At 43.9% G+C, this 18,949-nt stretch overlaps 1 protein-coding gene across 2 annotated transcripts; it reads right to left on the bottom strand.

The window, feature by feature from the left end:
* Nucleotides 1-1,297: 1,297 nt before the first annotated feature.
* LOC137261340 (matrilin-2-like) lies at nt 1,298-12,943 on the bottom strand. 2 transcript variants are annotated; one of them, XM_067799081.1, is made up of 10 exons: nt 12,764-12,943; nt 10,392-10,497; nt 9,127-9,678; nt 8,094-8,297; nt 7,262-7,597; nt 6,697-6,852; nt 5,509-5,924; nt 2,819-2,972; nt 2,051-2,130; nt 1,298-1,585 (listed from the first exon to the last, which is right to left on the bottom strand). In XM_067799081.1, exons 2-10 carry the CDS (start codon nt 10,468-10,470, stop codon nt 1,520-1,522), a joined length of 2,043 nt encoding a protein of 680 aa, XP_067655182.1. In that variant the 5' UTR covers nt 10,471-10,497; nt 12,764-12,943; the 3' UTR covers nt 1,298-1,519. The 2 variants fall into 2 exon arrangements, with proteins under 2 accessions (XP_067655182.1, XP_067655183.1); XM_067799082.1 differs by having other exon boundaries at nt 10,392-10,488; nt 12,764-12,838.
* Between the last annotated feature and the right edge of the window lie 6,006 nt (nt 12,944-18,949).

Genomic DNA, 18,949 nt, shown 5'->3' on the forward strand with positions numbered 1-18,949 from the left:
TCTAATACTGGTACTTCTAACTGTATCGTGGCAGCCGTACACATAAACGGTGTAGCCGTGAAAAAAGTAGGCATTAGAGAGCATATTTTGTCGGCAGGACAAGAGAACACGCCTACAGTAGACAAGTTATTACAATGTGTGTAAGTCACCATCACGTACTGACGTACTGTTATTATCAGCTGTGTATTTATGTAGGCTGCTGTATATCCCATGTACATTCATGTTCAAAGCGTTCTGTCCTTCCCTCAATATTTGGATGTCAGTCTCAACTGCACAGTCTCAACTCCCTGGGGAGTATACAATGTGTGCAGCCACTAAGCGCACCACGTTAATGTGCCTATCCAATCCTTACGAGGTACCCATTCACAGCCAGGTGGTTTGGAATACACAGTGACAGTAGTTTGTGCAGGTTCTCGGCACTTTGTTGTACCCGCAACTCATATAACAACGGATTCGTGGGTTCTACAAAGTGCCGCACACTAACAACAATGTACTAACTCTCAGTAATTCGCTTCATGAACATCCGTAGTGAAAGGTGGATGCCAGTTGACGGGAAGTTGTTATTTTGGGCTATTTTCCCATACACGCCTTACAGGAAACGATACCCGGTGTGCATTATCTCTCTTGTCTTGTACAAGACGTGGTTTCAGCTGAGCAAATAACTTGCTCTTGGAGTTACCACAGGCGCAGGCCTCACTCCCCGCCTTCTCTGTATCACCTTGCTTTATCATTAACCTGAAGTGATTTTAAGAATACAGTTCAAGTACCGGTTTGCCCCACCGCTTACAGTTAAATCTCGAGGACGCTTGCGACCATCGCTCGCTACGAGAACCTGGAATGCGAAATACGATCTTACAGCACATTTAAGAGGAAACGTTTACCTATTCTCCAATTATCCTGATCGTTAAATAATAAAAGTCGGAACACAATGTTTTGATTTACCAGTATCATGTTTTTGCCAATACCACTGTTTCAATGGTAGATTTAATTTTTCGAAAGACTTGTTTCTGAATTCTTCACATGTACGGTAATAATTGTTGATGGGAAAGTAGTTTTGAACAAGATAAACTTCTTGCTCTCCAGTTTCGGAGAAAACAAATAATATGTCTTTTTGTTGAAGCGCTAATAGGTGTCTTAATTGCATCCTGGGGCTCTCAAAGGAACACAACTCCTCACAACGAAAGGAGTAATTGAGGAACGCGATGTCTGAACATCGTTATCCAGCTAGAGGTACGGAAGTGTCTACTTATAACTAGTTCATATTGTATTCTCATAAACACGAAATGTAAACAAGATATCACGACACAAAATTATTGTTTATTACCCGGTACATCCAGACAGTATTACAACAACAAAAGGCCCAACAAGACAACGTGTACACAGAAGATACATCACTCACAACTACAAATTGTTTTTAGTGAAAAATAACGAGATCGTATGAGAAACATAGGATGACAGGACGTAGCGCTCTTCTCATGACGTGACATTCTATGAGGACGTGATCTTTGACGGATCAGCGTTAGACCGGGATGTTGAGAGCGTTGACGGCAGGAGCATTAGAATCACAAGACGTGTAGAACGCAACCTGTAACGTTGACGAGACAGCGACATAACGGTAAGGTTAAGAATGGTACGACGTAGGGGTGAGGCTTACAAATGGGTGAGGTTTGGAATGGTACGACGTAAGGGTGAGACTGACGTAATGGTAAGTTTAGGAATCATAGTACGTAACAGTGAGGTTAACAAATGGGTGAGGTTAGGAATGGTACGAGACTGACGTAAAGGTGAGTTTAGGAATGATACTACGTAATGGTGAGGTTGACAAATGGGTGAGGTTAGGAATGGTACGAGACTGACGTAAGGGTGAGTTTAGGAATGATACTACGTAATGGTGAGGTTGACAAATGGGTGAGGTTGGGAATGGTACTACGTAAGGGTGAGACTGACATAAGGGTGAGGTTAAGGCGATCATATAATGTGTGTGAAGATCATATAATGTGTGTGAAGGATTACATCTCTGTTTATGCACGGATGCATATAGCGGACTTACATTGTCAATCTGGCCAGCGAGTGAGATGTCAGTGTACGATCCACTGCCCAGCTTGATGGCACAGTCACTTGTCAGGATACCTGGAAAGCACATACACTGTTTAGACTGAACAAATAAGAGAATGAGAAGCATAAATACAGCGACATGTTGTGATGGTGGGGTCGAACATCAGATAGCAAACAGGTCCCAGTACGAAAAACAAACACTGCACTGGGGTCAGTGCAAACAGGCATAACATAGGGTTTGGTGATAACATTAAAGGCATAGAGTTCGGTAACAGCAGGCATAACATAGGGTTTGGTGATAACGTTTATAACATAGGGTTTGGTGATAACGTTTATAACACAGGGTTCGATAATAACAAGCATAAGAATGCGTTCGGTCATAACATATATAGCATAGAGTTCGGTGATAACATATATAGCATAGAGTTCGGTGATAACATATATAGCATAGAGTTCGGTCATAACATATATAGCATAGAGTTCGGTGATAACATATATAGCATAGAGTTCGGTCATAACATATATAGCATAGAGTTCGGTGATAACATATATAGCATAGAGTTCGGTCATAACATATATAGCATAGAGTTCGGTCATAACATATATAGCATAGAGTTCGGTCATAACATATATAGCATAGAGTTCGGTCATAACATATATAGCATAGAGTTCGGTCATAACATATATAGCATAGAGTTCGGTCATAACATATATAGCATAGAGTTCGGTGATAACATTCTGTTTACGTCCAGACATTACTTACGACCAGATGCAGTTGAATTTGTTCCGGAAAACTCCTGGCCGTTGAAGATGCGGTTGCCGAAGGCGTCAAAGCTGTAGAGGATGACGCGTCCCTCCAGCAGCCCCGGGGATTGTGAGTACCTCATTGTGAGCTCCTTCCAGTCGTCCGAATTAGTCTGGAGGTCAACATTCAGGATGCAAGTTTATAAGGACATGGACATATATAGAGGATATTATATTCGTGCTGATGTCATACATAACATGTCCACGCCACGAGTGCCTACATGTTCGTATTGCCAGAGCCAGAGCGATATTTAGGTACAAGAGTCGTAAACATAACATGATATAGACACAAATATAATATTACGGAGGTCGTCAAACTGAGGAAAATATACCAAGATTTACTTGTCGCTGATATCTACCCCAAGCAGTACAAAGCCGCTTCCCTCGAGAAACCGTGCAAAAAGGTTTACAAAGAATTAACACAAAGTAAGATCCTCAGTGGAGCTCCTCCAGACATTGAGTGACTTGATGCTATTTTACACTGGCACCTTTGTCACTTGATGCAGCATCACTACAGCATTGGAGCATGGTACTATGAACTTAGTGTTCTTCTACCAGGATAATGTTCTGTGTCATAGTTACATGATGTGTCTGATCTTTGGATAGCGTCATGGTTACATGAGGTGTCTGATCTATGGGTAGCGTCATGGTTACATGATGTGTCCGATCTTTGGGTAGTGCCATAGGTACATGATCTATGTGGTCTGTGGGTAGTGCCATAGTTACATGATCTATGTGGTCTGTGGGTAGTGCCATAGTTACATGATCTATGTGGTCTGTGGGTAGTGCCATAGGTACATGATCTATGTGGTCTGTGGGTAGTGCCATAGTTACATGATCTATGTGGTCTGTGGGTAGTGCCATAGTTACATGATCTATGTGGTCTGTGGGTAGTGCCATAGTTACATGATCTATGTGGTCTGTGGGTAGTGCCATAGGTACATGATCTATGTGGTCTGTGGGTAGTGCCATAGTTACATGATCTATGTGGTCTGTGGGTAGTGCCATAGTTACATGATCTATGTGGTCTGTGGGTAGTGCCATAGTTACATGATCTATGTGGTCTGTGGGTAGTGCCATAGTTACATGATCTATGTGGTCTGTGGGTAGTGCCATAGGTACATGATCTATGTGGTCTGTGGGTAGTGCCATAGTTACATGATCTATGTGGTCTGTGGGTAGTGCCATAGTTACATGATCTATGTGGTCTGTGGGTAGTGCCATAGGTACATGATCTATGTGGTCTGTGGGTAGTGCCATAGTTACATGATCTATGTGGTCTGTGGGTAGTGCCATAGTTACATGATCTATGTGGTCTGTGGGTAGTGCCATAGTTACATGATCTATGTGGTCTGTGGGTAGTGCCATAGGTACATGATCTATGTGGTCTGTGGGTAGTGCCATAGTTACATGATCTATGTGGTCTGTGGGTAGTGCCATAGTTACATGATCTATGTGGTCTGTGGTTAGTGCCATAGGTACATGATCTATGTGGTCTGTGGGTAGTGCCATAGTTACATGATCTATGTGGTCTGTGGGTAGTGCCATAGGTACATGATCTATGTGGTCTGTGGGTAGTGCCATAGTTACATGATCTATGTGGTCTGTGGGTAGTGCCATAGGTACATGATCTATGTGGTCTGTGGGTAGTGCCATAGTTACATGATCTATGTGGTCTGTGGGTAGTGCCATAGGTACATGATCTATGTGGTCTGTGGGTAGTGCCATAGTTACATGATCTATGTGGTCTGTGGGTAGTGCCATAGTTACATGATCTATGTGGTCTGTGGGTAGTGCCATAGTTACATGATCTATGTGGTCTGTGGGTAGTGCCATAGGTACATGATCTATGTGGTCTGTGGGTAGTGCCATAGTTACATGATCTATGTGGTCTGTGGGTAGTGCCATAGTTACATGATCTATGTGGTCTGTGGGTAGTGCCATAGGTACATGATCTATGTGGTCTGTGGGTAGTGCCATAGTTACATGATCTATGTGGTCTGTGGGTAGTGCCATAGGTACATGATCTATGTGGTCTGTGGGTAGTGCCATAGGTACATGATCTATGTGGTCTGTGGGTAGTGCCATAGTTACATGATCTATGTGGTCTGTGGGTAGTGCCATAGTTACATGATCTATGTGGTCTGTGGGTAGTGCCATAGGTACATGATCTATGTGGTCTGTGGGTAGTGCCATAGTTACATGATCTATGTGGTCTGTGGGTAGTGCCATAGGTACATGATCTATGTGGTCTGTGGGTAGTGCCATAGGTACATGATCTATGTGGTCTGTGGGTAGTGCCATAGTTACATGATCTATGTGGTCTGTGGGTAGTGCCATAGTTACATGATCTGTCAGGTCTATGGGTAGTGCCATAGGTACATGATCAGTCTTGACTACGGGTAGAGTCACACTTTCGTGATCTGTCAGGTCTATGGGTAGTGCCTTGGCTACATGATATGTCTGGTCAGTGGGTGGAGTTAAGTTACATGGTCTGTCTGGGTGGAGTCATGGTGTATGGGTGGAGTCATGGTGTATGGGTGCAATCATGGTTATGTGTCCGTGTAATTGAACGTAGTTCTATCTGTTTAATGGGAATTAGTTATAAGTGTTTTGTAAAGTAATAGGAATAGAAGCACAACCACTCACCGGGAAGTAAGTAACGCTGACAGTTGCCTGCCCAGTCACTGTTCGAACTCCAAATCTGACCTCCCCAGTAGATGGCCTCATCGTTATCCACACCGACGGCTCAATTCCTGCTTCACTCTTCCCTCCCGGGCACGGCATGTTGCTGAGGACCACCATTTCCTGAGTATTTCCGGAAAGGCCAACGAGGTCATCCTTCACGTTGACCCGGAAGAATGCCGTGTTTTTGACAAACGCTCGGTCGTTGTTGGCGTAATATGGGACAGATACAAAGTTGTCTCGCCCGGCCAGTCGAATGGTTCCACCTTGGTATGTCACGTTCTTAACGTCTATCCAGTTGCGTTTGGGACTAGTTTCACTGAATCCCCAGCTGCTCGTCTGAGACGGCGTGACAGTAATGATCACGTCAGGCTCACAGGCTGTAATGATATGAGACTGGACGATAAGGAGAAGAAGAGAAAGAAGGGAGAGGAGCATGAGGAGGAACTCGAAACAAAAATGAGTAGGAGAAGAGGAGGGGAAGAAGGACAAAGGACGATGGAAAGGAGAATGAGAAGATGGTTAGGGGAAGAAGGGCAGAAAGAGGAGTGGAGGAAGAGGAAGGGGGCACATTGAGGAGGGAGAAGAGAGAGAGAGAGTGGGGAGGAAAGAGAAGATGGGGAGTAGAAGGTTGGGAAAGAAGTAGTGGACGAGTAGGGAAGAAGGAGTGGAGGAGTAGGGAAGAAGTAGTGGACGAGTAGGGAAGAAGGAGTGGAGGAGTAGGGAAGAAGGCGTGGAGGAGTAGGGAAGAAGGAGTGGAGGAGTAGGGAAGAAGGCGTGGAGGAGTAGGGAAGAAGGCGTGGAGGAGTAGGGAAGAAGGCGTGGAGGAGTAGGGAAGAAGGAGTGGAGGAGTAGGGAAGAAGGAGTGGAGGAGTAGGGAAGAAGTAGTGGAGGAGTAGGGAAGAAGTAGTGGACGAGTAGGGAAGAAGGAGTGGAGGAGTAGGGAAGAAGGAGTGGAGGAGTAGGGAAGAAGTAGTGGACGAGTAGGGAAGAAGTAGTGGACGAGTAGGGAAGAAGGAGTGGAGGAGGATTTCAGAGGTGGTCTAGGAGGGAGAAAAAGAAGGAAGAAATGGGAAGGAGACAGAGAAAGTAAAAAGGGGAAGAGGAGGAGGTGGAATGTGTTACTAATATGTAATAGGACATGGTACCTACATGTGGTAGGAGCTACACAAGACGAGTCACGCACACATCTACATTCAGTTTCGCTGAAGGAGGTTCCACCGGGGCAGTTCATCTGGATGAGGTTAGTACCAGACTGCTGAAAATACGTGCAGTTGTCGGCAGGATTCCTTTGAAGCTCACCGCATCCTAAAACGAAATAACTGCGTTTTCTCCACCAACAGACATTAGACATTTTCGAGTTTGAATATGTTTACTATTGTGGACACAAATTCGTTAGTTGATAGCGAAAACGGGTGTGTGCCTATCGGGTGTGTAATTGCCATGAAGAGGAGAGCGCTCCTCTAAACATGTATCTTGACCAGTAACGCAACGGCAACCTTAGATCTCAACATGTATCTTGACCAGTAACGTAACGGCAACCTTAGATCTCAAACACAACTGTCAAACCCAAATGAATGCTTGATTTTAGCCACCATGATTGATGGACACGCTGTATTGTCCTGTGGAGAGTTGGGTGATGTTTCAGCAACAATAAAGTGGAAGCACAACTATGGGGATATGTGTATCATTTAGTTGGAGCAGGAGCAGAACTCACGGTGGTAAACGGAGGTGTCACATGACCCCTTGCAGTTGGTGTCGACCACGCACAGTTGGCTGCTTGCGTTGAAGTAGTTGCTGTTGCAGCAGGTGGAGACGAATGTGGTGGATGGTCCATCACATGAATAGTAACTCCGACATGACGCCTTGTCCTCGTACCGTTGTCGTTGGCAGGTATTGTCTGGCGTACATGCGCCGAGGTTGCTGTCGTAGCGCTGAGATGTCGGGCAGCAGTTAACGTTCAAGACGGCTTCACCTTCGATGACACCGCAGGTGTAGTAGATCTCACAATAGTCTCCCACGGGGAAATTCTGTTGAGCGCCGACGCAGTTGGCTACAGAAGAAAGATGTGTTCCCGTTCATGCAGCTTGTCTGGACATGCATGCGTGAGCTGAGTTTTACTTCGCTTTTCTCAGAATATCAAAATGATAAATATGAGGAGCTATTATTTCTCTGTCGGTGAGTCACTTTAGTTTTATGCCGATTTTAGCAATATTTCAACAATATGACGGCTGAGGACACCAGATATGGTCCTCACGTATTGTACCCATCTGGGAATAGAGCGATTTAACCACTCGACTACTCACTACCCTTCTCGTTCGGGTTAAAATACATTTGGAGAGATTTGGCTAATTTGACCAATACCTTTGGGTATCAGATTATGACCTTAATAAAGCTGAAGTTAAACACCTTGGTCAAATTCACAAGAGTTGATTGTAGTCGCGGCAAAACAGACAGAAATTTTGAGACCATCAAAGCGCATTTCCCCGCTCAGACATGGAATCTCGTCTCTCTGATTTTGTTATGACGGTCGATGATACTTAACTTACAGCATCCACTGGTCGGGTCCCTCAGGATAGATCTGCTGGGTTTGCAGGTGCGTTCTCTACGATGGAAAAGGCTTCCGATCGGACACACTTTTTCATATGCCTTCATTTGTTCACCTGGTCTCCTCTCACACAGGTAAAACTTGTCACACCTGTAAGGGTGTTCTGTGATGCGGGTACCGCCGTCCACAGCGCAGCCGTTACACACTGGCAAAAAACATAGGTGTGACATGACTGGAATTCAACCTCTGTAACTGCTTACCTGAGATCAGTTTACTCTCTGGTATTATTTAAAAGAAGATATCTGTGCAGTGTTTTCTAATCAGGAAATATAATATCAACCTTATAGTGTTATATAATCAGGAAATGTATCCACCTGTGCAGTGTTATATAATCAGGAAGTGTATCCACCCGGGATGTGTGCAGTGTTTTATACTTAGGAAGTGTATCTACGTTTTAGTGTTATATAATCAGGAAGTGTATTTACTTGTATAATGTACTATAATGAGAAAGTGTATCTACTTGTGTAGTGTTCTATAGTCAGGAAATGTATTCACCTTTTAGTGTTATATAATCAGGAAGTGTATCCACCTGTGATGTGTTATATAATCAGGAAGTGTATCTACCTTTTAGCGTTATATAATCAGGAAGTGTATCCACCCCGTGGAGTGTTTTATACTCAGGAAGTGCATCTGCCTGTACAGTATTATATAATCAGGAAGTGTATCTACCTGTGCAGTGTTACATAATCAGGAGGTGCATCTACCTGTGCAGTATTTTATAATCAGGAGTGTATCTACCTTATAGTGTTATATAATCAGGAAGTTTATCTACCTGTGTAGTGTTGTTTAATCAGGAAGTGTATCTACCTGTTTAGTGTCATTCATCCGTAGTGCAAACCTATCTGAGTAGAGTGAATTAATTAAAGATCTGTCTGTATAGATATTATGAAACCCCCGTCTATCTGTGTAATTAATTAAATATTTAACCGTTCAGACTGAGCGTTACTATATGTGCAGTGTTAATAGTATGTTACCTGTGTAGGCGCAAAGAGACCTTGCGATGTTGGCCATGACCGTGGACAACTGGTTGACGTCAGCTACCTGTCTGACCTGAGATGAGTCACGGGTGATGTCGTACAGTTCTTGTGAGAAGTTGTTGTCGACAACATTGATTCCGACAGCAAACAAGGTGTATGTGGCGTCCCTTGCAGCTGTTGCGATGGCAGCTGTCTGTGTGGGTAGTTGGGAGATGCCGTCAGTGACGACAATGATGCTGCCAGACGTTGCTGGTAAAGGGGATGTTTGGAGCATGTTGATCGCTTCCTGGAGGGCGAGGTCTGTCCGGGTTCCCGAACTGCCCGCACTCTGGAAGGCGACGAAAGACAGAAGAGCGTTGACATCCCGAGTCAGTGGCTGTTGCTGTACGACAAAATTGTCGTAATACACCAAACCGACGTTGATGTTCAGGTTGTTGTTGGCGATTTCCGTGATGAAGTTGTTGACAGCAATCTGAACGGCACCGAATGAGCCAGCAACGCTTTGGGATCGGTCAACAACCAGGACGACATTCGATGAGTCGCTGCATGCTGTAACAGAGGACCTCGCTACAGTCGTACACAATATTGTACTGAATCATCTGCTTGTGGTGTGTCGTAATCGACACAAGCCAGTGAATGACATCATAAGTATCGATCTTGGTCATTGGGATACAATGGCATAAACCAACAAAGCAAGATATCACCCGTAAGTCGTTTCTTACAACAAAAATTTGTAAATGTCAAGACTTAGTATGTTACACGGGAAGATGAACCAATCAGTCTTCTGGCAACTGTCATACAAAGTAACACAAATAAAAGCAGGCAACAGACATATAAATTAGTTGGAAATACAATCAGTCGCAGCTTGTTCAGCTTGACCTGAGCTAATCTACATATGCATGACACGGAGGTCAAATGGCACAAACGGAAGGTCGAGTTAATTTCATTAAAATATGGAAGCAGAGGGAGTTATTAACGTTGCGTTCGTGTATACATAGGAAACATTAAGCCATCTGTAGCTTTTTCTTTTTGACGATTTCTCAACACTGAGATGTCCAACGGCAATCTTGTCTCGACTGTGTGGACTTTGAACAATCACTCAAATGAGCCCCTTCACAATGATAGACCCCTCCAGTTGTGACAAGGTCACACAATGTATTAGTACTCACTCGATCAGGTCAAGCTGTACAAGTTGTACTCAGGAGTGCATATGGTTAGACAGACAGACAGATAGACAAACAGACGAACAGTCAGACACCTACTGAACAATGGGGACGGTGTTCTTCCATCGCTATCCTTCATTAAGGCGAGCAGCACAATGGTGGCTAGAAGCGGTTTCATCTTCCACGGTTCTTCCTTCTGTTTTAACTTCAATGTTGAAATGAACAATTCAATGCATATACACCATCAGAGAATACCAGTTCAAAAATAGAGAGGATGCCAGTTGCCTCCCCAACCTTTGCTCTCATGAGCCCCTCAGTGACCCCACGTCCCCTCATTAACAAGGGGACATCTTGTCAGCTCTCAGATGTCCGTCTTTGGTCCCCAGTAGCTCGTCTGTAGCTCCTCAGTACATTCGGGAATGCCCCAGTAACGCCCCTCCCCAGGATTTGCAGTTGTCTATTGATATAATAGCCGCAAAAAGAGTCTGACTCAGCGTTTCTAAAAGCTGAAAATCTTGAAAACACATGACGAGAATGAAAAATGACTCTCGCTATAGTTTTTATTACACTTTCTCACTACATATTTTAGTAGCCTTGTTACGTTGAGTCCCTCTAGGATTCAAACCCACACACGTTAGAGTCGCGCACCTACTCGCCAGCACACAAGGTCAACGGCTCACCCTGCATTTGAAAATTGGCATTCTGTAGATTCCGTAGTCAATGTACAGAATATCAGCTCGACGTACTAATTTGACAGTAACAACCCAATGACACAAATTATTCTGTTCCTCGCTAAACATGTCAACAGTCTGATCAAATCGGACGTATTGCCCTGAAATAAAGGAGTCCTCTCGCGTCCACGCGTCCCTCCCATGATCGTCACGGAACACTCCATGACACAGGCTTTAGCATAAGGATCGACTAGACGTCTGGAGGTTTGTTGAAGTCTGTCACAACAATGAACGTCAGACTGTCCTCCACCACAACCGGGGGTGACAGGCATGATAGCACGTTTAAAGGGTGCGTCAGAAAAGGTCGTATGGCGGGACGACGTGGTCGGTGTTCCGTACTGTCCTAACCAGATTGTGCATGGGATGATACGTTCTGGAATGGTGGGAGTAGTGAAACCTATATAGCGGATGGGTTATCTAGCTATCTGGAAAGGGCGTGGTGACAAGCGTGAACGTCCTATGCACGTTTGGCATCGGCAACTCCATCATTTTTGGGTATCATCTCAACAGTAATGAAATATTTTTTCAGTGGCAAAGGAAATGTGCAGTGACTTGACGCTTACTTAGTCCCCCACAGACCGTCCCAATGGCTTTCTGACGTTGACAAAGTCCCCAACAGACCGTCCCAGTAGAATTATGACGTAGAGACCTTTCCCCACAGAAAGTCCCAATAGCTTTCTGACGTTGATACAGTTCCCACAGACCATCATAATAGATTTCTGACGATGATACAGTTCCCCACAGACCGTCCAAATGGCTTTCTGACGTTGACACAATTCCCCACAGACAGTCCAAATGGCTTTCTGACGTTGACACAGTTACCACCTGACAGTCCCAATGACTTTCTGACTTTGTGCAGTCTTAATTCATGGCCTGGTGTAGTGCTCATTTGCCTTTTAAGCTGGTGATTGACAAAACTTGATCAAAGAATAGTGCTTCCCAAATCGACAACAGTTTTCACCATTCATGTTTCGATCTGTACTTGTGCACATATCTACGTCCATTACATATTTTGATTTCCTATGTACGCAGTTTCTTTGGGTGGCTAGTATATCATTTTCACGGCTACTTTACACCAACTAGAACCTGTTCCTGAGTATATTCAAGACGGCCTTTTGTTACTGTACGGTGTTAACGGAGATAAAGTATTTGATAAGTTTCATGTTTTACAATGCGAATAAACCTGTAAAACAAATATTTTCAACAGCAGCCTATATCTACGCGTTTCATCATTTTGAGGGTTTTTTTTCTTAGAAGACGAAAACACTAAAAAGATCGTAACTGTAAGTCCACAAATATAATTATGTCATACGTTTACTCAAAAAAGCCATTTTGTCGAGCTGGCTGAAACTCGCGGTGTATCAACGTGCCCGCTGTATTGAGAAAGTCGTGTTTTCTTACACAAAATATGTTATCAGTTGACTCGCGTTTGTGGGATATTCCTTGGATAAACTTTCCCAGGTTTACATGTGGTGAAGCGCGGATCCAATACAAATACCACAATTATCGAGATAAATACTGAATCGAGCCTGACGGAACTTCCTTTTCAAATATCGCTTTGATTTCCACTGTAATTCACACACATTACCAACGGCTCTTTGGGGGATGGGTTTCTACAAAATATTTGGTGAGTCATTTGATAACATTTAATTCATAACATTATTGTGACACAAATGCATGGCATGTTTCTAGAAATTAGCACAACAAAAGATGTTAAATATTTAAAGAGAACCAACCCACCTTGTCAGTATGTCTCTCGGTTTCTCGAGATATCTTGTAAATTAAACGTTCCTTCAGTAAGACGGACTCCACCGAAATGGACCCCGAACTCACGACAAGCAGTTATATAACCCAAGGGATTGTTACCCAACAGCGCGTCCTTTGTTCATCTTATTCAGCTCAAATGTTCTTTAAGTAATTATTACTTTATTCTTTACTAAACCTACAGTGACGTACGGGGAGTGGGCTGGAGTGCCCCACAGCGGATTATAAAACGACACATAGTAACCACCGAGGTACAGGGTAAATATTGGATTTCCACAATTTTATTGGCAGGCCCTTGGTAAATAGTCTGTAGAAAGACCACGGATACTAAATATGTAAAACGTTTAAAGATAAACTAGCATTAAGTAAAGTCTTGTTGTTACAGAGACCCCGCGTGCCCGCACAAATTGAAAGACGGTACTCGCATTTGTTTAGCGACTTTTCCGCCAATCCCGTGCAAAGAAGCATTGCCTCTGATGTCTCGGGATCCAGTCTATGAATTATCGTAATGAGCAGGGATGAACACTCGGGCACGCGTCCTGTACTGCTTGAAAGTATATTGAACCCGTTGATAAAAAAAATGATCCGGGTTAGAATTGATCTTCAGTAACCCGTGCTTTAGAGGCGACTAATGGGATGGGTGATCAGACTCGTGGACATAGTTGACACGTCATCGTATCCCGATTGCGGAGATCCATGCTTGTGCTGCTGATCACGTGATTGACCAGATTCGATTATTTATAGGTTGCCGCCATATAAGTGGAATTGCCAAGGGCCGCGTAAAACTATACTCACACACGTACTGAAAGCGTGCTGATCATTCATAATATAAAAATCTACTTAGAAACATGTACGCTTCCAAAGATGCCTCCTCAACATTCAGCTTTATTCATCACTAATCACAGGAAAATATGAGGTCACTGATGCAGCTCAGACTTTGGGGAATATTGCTAAAAGCGCCGCAAAACCTCACATCAAAAACCTCAAACAAAACCCAACTTACTCACTCACTGTTAAACTGTTCAGTCTGATTCTTGTGCGTGTACTACTTGATTTCATCGTCTTTGTGTCATCACGTTTTGTATCGTGGACTAACGATCTATCTGATTAGAAATGCCTTTGCGTATAGAGGTATAGTGATTCGTACTTGAACCTCCAAAATCTCAAATATACATCACAATCCCAAGTATATATGCATTTCGGTATCTGCAAATTCATGATAGCACAGTTGCACATTGATGAAAAAACTGTATCTACAGTCCACACTGAGCAACGTCTTGTGAAACTTAGCAGCTTGATCATTTAGAACATTTCCACAAAGCGGTTGGCGGGTTACACGTGTTAGACATGCTATTACTGCTATTGTTCCGTCACCAGATTGATAGCAAAGTCCTAGACTGCCTGGCAAATAGTTGGGACCCTACATCTGCAAACATTATCAAAACTTTTCAAGTATGAAAACACTGAAACATTGCAAGCGTGGTGTTCAAAACATAGCTATTACATTCGCATCCGATACGTCGCCACTGACTAACACAGCCCGCATGTTCCATTATAACCATCCTTAAAGCCGGATGTATACTTTCATGTGCGTGTCAGTTTGTATCACAGCGGCATCATGCTATATTCTAAATTGTTTTAATCATCCAGAAAAGTGCATTGTGTCTGCTAAGTCACTGAAAGCAGGGGTCACGTGACCGGGGGTGGAGGTGGGGTGGCGGGTGTGTGGGTACAGATGTTTCTGTTCTTCAGCCTCCCTTGGCAAACAGTGTGCAGTGGCACTGTGCAGTTGCACTCCAGGCAGGCCGGCGAGCAACATTTCTCAAAATGAACAGTGAACAGTTATATTCACGAGTACTCACGAACAAATGCATAACATCTACTTTCAGTCGGTATTTGCTTTATCATGTGACATTTTCTGCAGCAACATCGTGTATTAAGCAATGTGTATATTTCAATATTTGCTCATGCTTGATGACTGCAGGTTATATTCAGCGACAAAGGCATGGCTGCCATCTTCAGAGTGCATGCTGAAAAATGACTGAATGGCAAAGTGAGTCACAGTTGTACCGTTTGGTGGCGAACATTAGTGGAATATAATACACTCAACAAAAATAAAAACTTTACACTCGTATCAAAGTCAATAATTTGTACATTTTGGAAAATGTGTTTGAAATAACGATTGCATTGAATTCTCTTGTAATCAAAGATGTTAGAGCACACAGATCATGTTTGTCATGGAATCGGTTCCACCGGAAATGCGACTACTATGGCCATGATCAAAAACTGTGAGTCACAACTTGATGAAATCATGACATTTTTGTCAACATCGGGTGTGTCCTTCATGGGCGTTCACAACTGCGATACAGTTTCTCATCATGGATTGGATGATGCGTCTGCACACAGTTTGGGGAATGAGCCGCCATTTTTGTACCAACATGGCACCAAGCTCCAACTAGTTCTGTGGAGGGTTCCTTACTTGGCGGAGCCGCCTGCCTAACACATCCCACACATGCTCTATGGGGTTGAGCTCGGAAGATCTTGAGGGTCACTCCATCATATTGATGCCAGGGTAAGGGTTAATTACTTGACGGAGCCGCCTGCCTAACACATCCCACACATGTTCTATGGGGTTGAGCTCGGGAGATCTTGAGGGTCACTCCATCATATTGATGCCAGCGTTCCTGAGGAAATTCGTTGTTAAATTGGCCGTATGAGGTCTGGCGTTATCCTTTTGGAAAGTCAGACCTGGGCCATGAACTGCCATGAATGGCAAAAGCTCTGGAACGAGCACCTGATCCCTGTATGCTGCCGCATTAAGGTTTCCCTGGATGACAAGGAGTCGTGATCAAGCATGACCGTTGATAGTACCCCAAACCATAACGCTACTGCCCCCAAATCGATCCACTTCCTGTAAGCAAAACTGGGCATTGCGTTCTCGTCTTCTCCAAACTCTAACCCTTCAATCAGCAAAGGTTAATGTGAACCTTGATTCATCACTAAACACAACCCTATACCAATCTCGCTGGGTCCATCTCAGGTGCCGTCGTACCCAGAGAAGACGTTGACGTCGATGGAAACGGGTTAGAATTGGTCCACGATATGGTCGCCGTGCATGAAGACGAGCAGAGCGCAGGCAATTTCGAATGGTTTGGGCAGTCATTCGACGTCTAAACAATACATTCCCAGTGGATGTGGCAGTGACAGACTGATTACGCAATACAATCTGTCGGTCTTCTGCGTGTGACGTCACACGTGGTCGACCGGGACGGGGGCTGTCAGCTGTGGTGCCAGTTTGATGGACATGTGTCTGGAGATTATGGATGGTCTGTCGACTGCATCCCATAACCCTCGCAGCATCAGTGACGGACGATCCCGTATTCAGCATGTCAATGACACGTTCACGCTGAATGTTTGACAGTCGTGGCATTGCAAATTAACGAATAATTAACCATAAAACCGTGTTTTTTTCTCCTACCGTATCAATATCATAGGTCACGTGATTTGTGACACGTCAAAACGTGATTTTAGCGTGCAATGCTCTCGCACGTGCTACTCACGACCAGGAGAATGAATGTGTGACGTAATACCCTTGACAATGCATTTAACCATGATCACAAGAACTCTTTCAAGTAAAGTTGCAAAACACCATTTGAAAAATTTTTGAGTGTCAAGTTTTTATTTTTGCTTAGTATTATATGTGCAAGATTTACAGAACACTTTTGGAGTCGTATGGTTGGATGTCCACACAACTGTGACCTTTGGAGTCGGCGCCCAACTGCACGGACATACAACGATACTCGTCATGTGGGGGGTCTTTTTGGCGTAATTGTCCTTTGTCTCACTTAGGTCGAGTTGTTCGACTATTTAAAAATAGTGTAAATACGATTATGAACCAAATCTTTAAAGGGCATTTCGAAGTGGAACACAAAGGAAAAGGAAGATTGATGGATGTCAACTTCTTTATTGTGAATAACACGGCGTTTCAGAGTGTATGATTGCCCCTTCCTCAGGTCACCTGATTGCTTTTTGTTAAACAGGAGCTAAGCTGTGTATTCCATACCATTACGGTACTTGTGACATGACGTCATTACAACCATGATGGAGTGTATAAATAACATGTGTTTAACATCTTTTGAGTAGGATATCTAAATGTCCGTCTTTAAAGTATAAAGAAAAACCGTAAAACCTGTGTTTATACGCCCCATGGTTGTGAGAAACTATCATTTACATGTGTGAAAAGGGTTATCACTTCTCAGATGTAGCCTACGTCAAGTGTCCTTTATGTTGAAAGCGGTTTTGACAGAGCTGAACTTTTTCAACAAAAATAACTATGACAATAACTACGAAATACGATGTGAGTTTTACAGTGTTGAAAGTATGGCGTATATAAAAGCGAAAAAATGTTTTCCACTTGCATATAAAGTCGTTGCTTAATCTTGGCAGTAGATGAAATAACCATGAGCATCTGTCTAATAGTGATGATGACAGTTGTTCTCGGAAATGTGCGTGAACTGTTCGCTCGACAAGTCAGAAACACATATACTGAGTCAAAAAAGGAAACTTCACATTCTTTCTTCGGGGCACTATAAATTCTTATTACTTCACTGTTGAGATCTGTGTGATGTACTCGATACACTGACAGTACCACAGTCAGTTCCATTAGGCTATACCGCCGTTCCAAAACATGGATATACACAATGTCAAGTCAGAAGAATAAAAATTGGAAATTTCTCAGTTCAATATTGTGTATGGCCGCCCCGCACATTCACCACTGCCAAGCACCGTCTCCTCATCGACTGCCTGATGCTTGTGAACACGTGGTTGGGGATTCTGCGCCATTGCTCTTGCAAGGCAGGGCCAAGTTCCTACAAATTCTGATGTTAGTTCCGAAGACCGCGAAGTCTTCTCCCAAGTGCATCCCAAACGTGCTCTATTGGATTAAGGTCAGGGGACCTCGATGGCCAGTCCATGACGTTGATTCCAGGAGGAAATTTGGTGTCAACATCGTGGTATGTGGCCGAGCATTATCATGCTGGAACTGTAGACCTGGGCATGAGCCGCCATGAAAGAAACGAGTTCAGCGGTGAGCACCTGGTCGCGGTAAGCAGCAGCTGTGAGGTTTCCACGGATGACCAGAAGACGGGAACAGTTGTTCCCACAGAAGGCACCCACACCATGCTACTTCCACCCCCGAATCTGTCGACTTCGTGTACACAACATTGAGCATACCGTTCACGACGTCGTCTCTATGCCTGCCGTCAGCGAATCTGAGCGTACACCTGGATTCGTCGCTAAAGACGACTCGATTCCAATCTCTCTAGGCCCATTGGAGGTGACGTTGGGCCCACAGCTGACGTTGACGTTGATGAAACTGCATCAATACTGGCCTACGATATGGACGTCGAGAATGGAGATTGGCAGCCCGCAACCGATTTCGAATGGTCTGTGAGGACAGTCGACCTCTAAACATCTCAGCCCTGGTTCGTGTAGCCGGCAGAAATCTGTCACGTAGGTGACATAGGACGATTTGACGGTCTTTGACGGACGTCACACTTGGACGACCCGACCTTGAGCGATCAGAAGTGGTGCCAGTTTGTTGTAGACAACCTCGCAAGTCATGCACAGTACGACGGCTGCATCCCATTGCTCTTGCAACGTCAATAACTGATCTTCCCGCTTGCAACATGCCAATGGCATGTTCACGTTGCACATTTGACAATCGTGGCATTCAAAGTACCGTTAGAACTGTGGTTTAAAAGTGTGGGGTTTTTTTACAATTCTTGAGGCCACTGTAAACACGTGCAAATGAAGAAAATTTCGATGCGAAGATTACGTGATCGACTGAAATTGCAAAACCTTGATTTAGCACTAACGTCATTTGCACGACGAATGGATGGATTTGGGTGTCTTTCGCTAACGTGTTCCGAGAGTCGAAAGATGGGGGTCCCATATCCGATACATAGATATATCATCAGAGAAAGAATATTCATTATTTATAGAAATTATATTTTTGTGAAGTTTCTTTTTAGACATGTTCACGAATGTGCTTTACGCGATTATATAGCAACTCTATAAAGGTTTGCCAATGGCTAGGTGGCTATCGATTGAAGACATGAAAACGTGTAACTGACAACTTTAGCCATGGAATCGTATCAAATG

Source organism: Haliotis asinina, chromosome 14 (assembly GCF_037392515.1).
Source record: "Haliotis asinina isolate JCU_RB_2024 chromosome 14, JCU_Hal_asi_v2, whole genome shotgun sequence".
NCBI classification, from domain to species: domain Eukaryota; kingdom Metazoa; phylum Mollusca; class Gastropoda; order Lepetellida; family Haliotidae; genus Haliotis; species Haliotis asinina.

Bases quoted from the DNA above. Each gene is read 5' to 3' on its own strand.
- LOC137261340 (XM_067799081.1), bottom strand. From the start codon at position 10,470: ATGAAACCGCTTCTAGCCACCATTGTGCTGCTCGCCTTAATGAAGGAT. The intron at 8,298-9,126 runs GTAACATACTAT...GTTTTTTGCCAG, and splicing joins GTCTCTTTGCGCCTACACAG to TGTGTAACGGCTGCGCTGTG. The intron at 5,925-6,696 runs GTAGGTACCATG...ATATCATTACAG, and splicing joins TTGTGTAGCTCCTACCACAT to CCTGTGAGCCTGACGTGATC.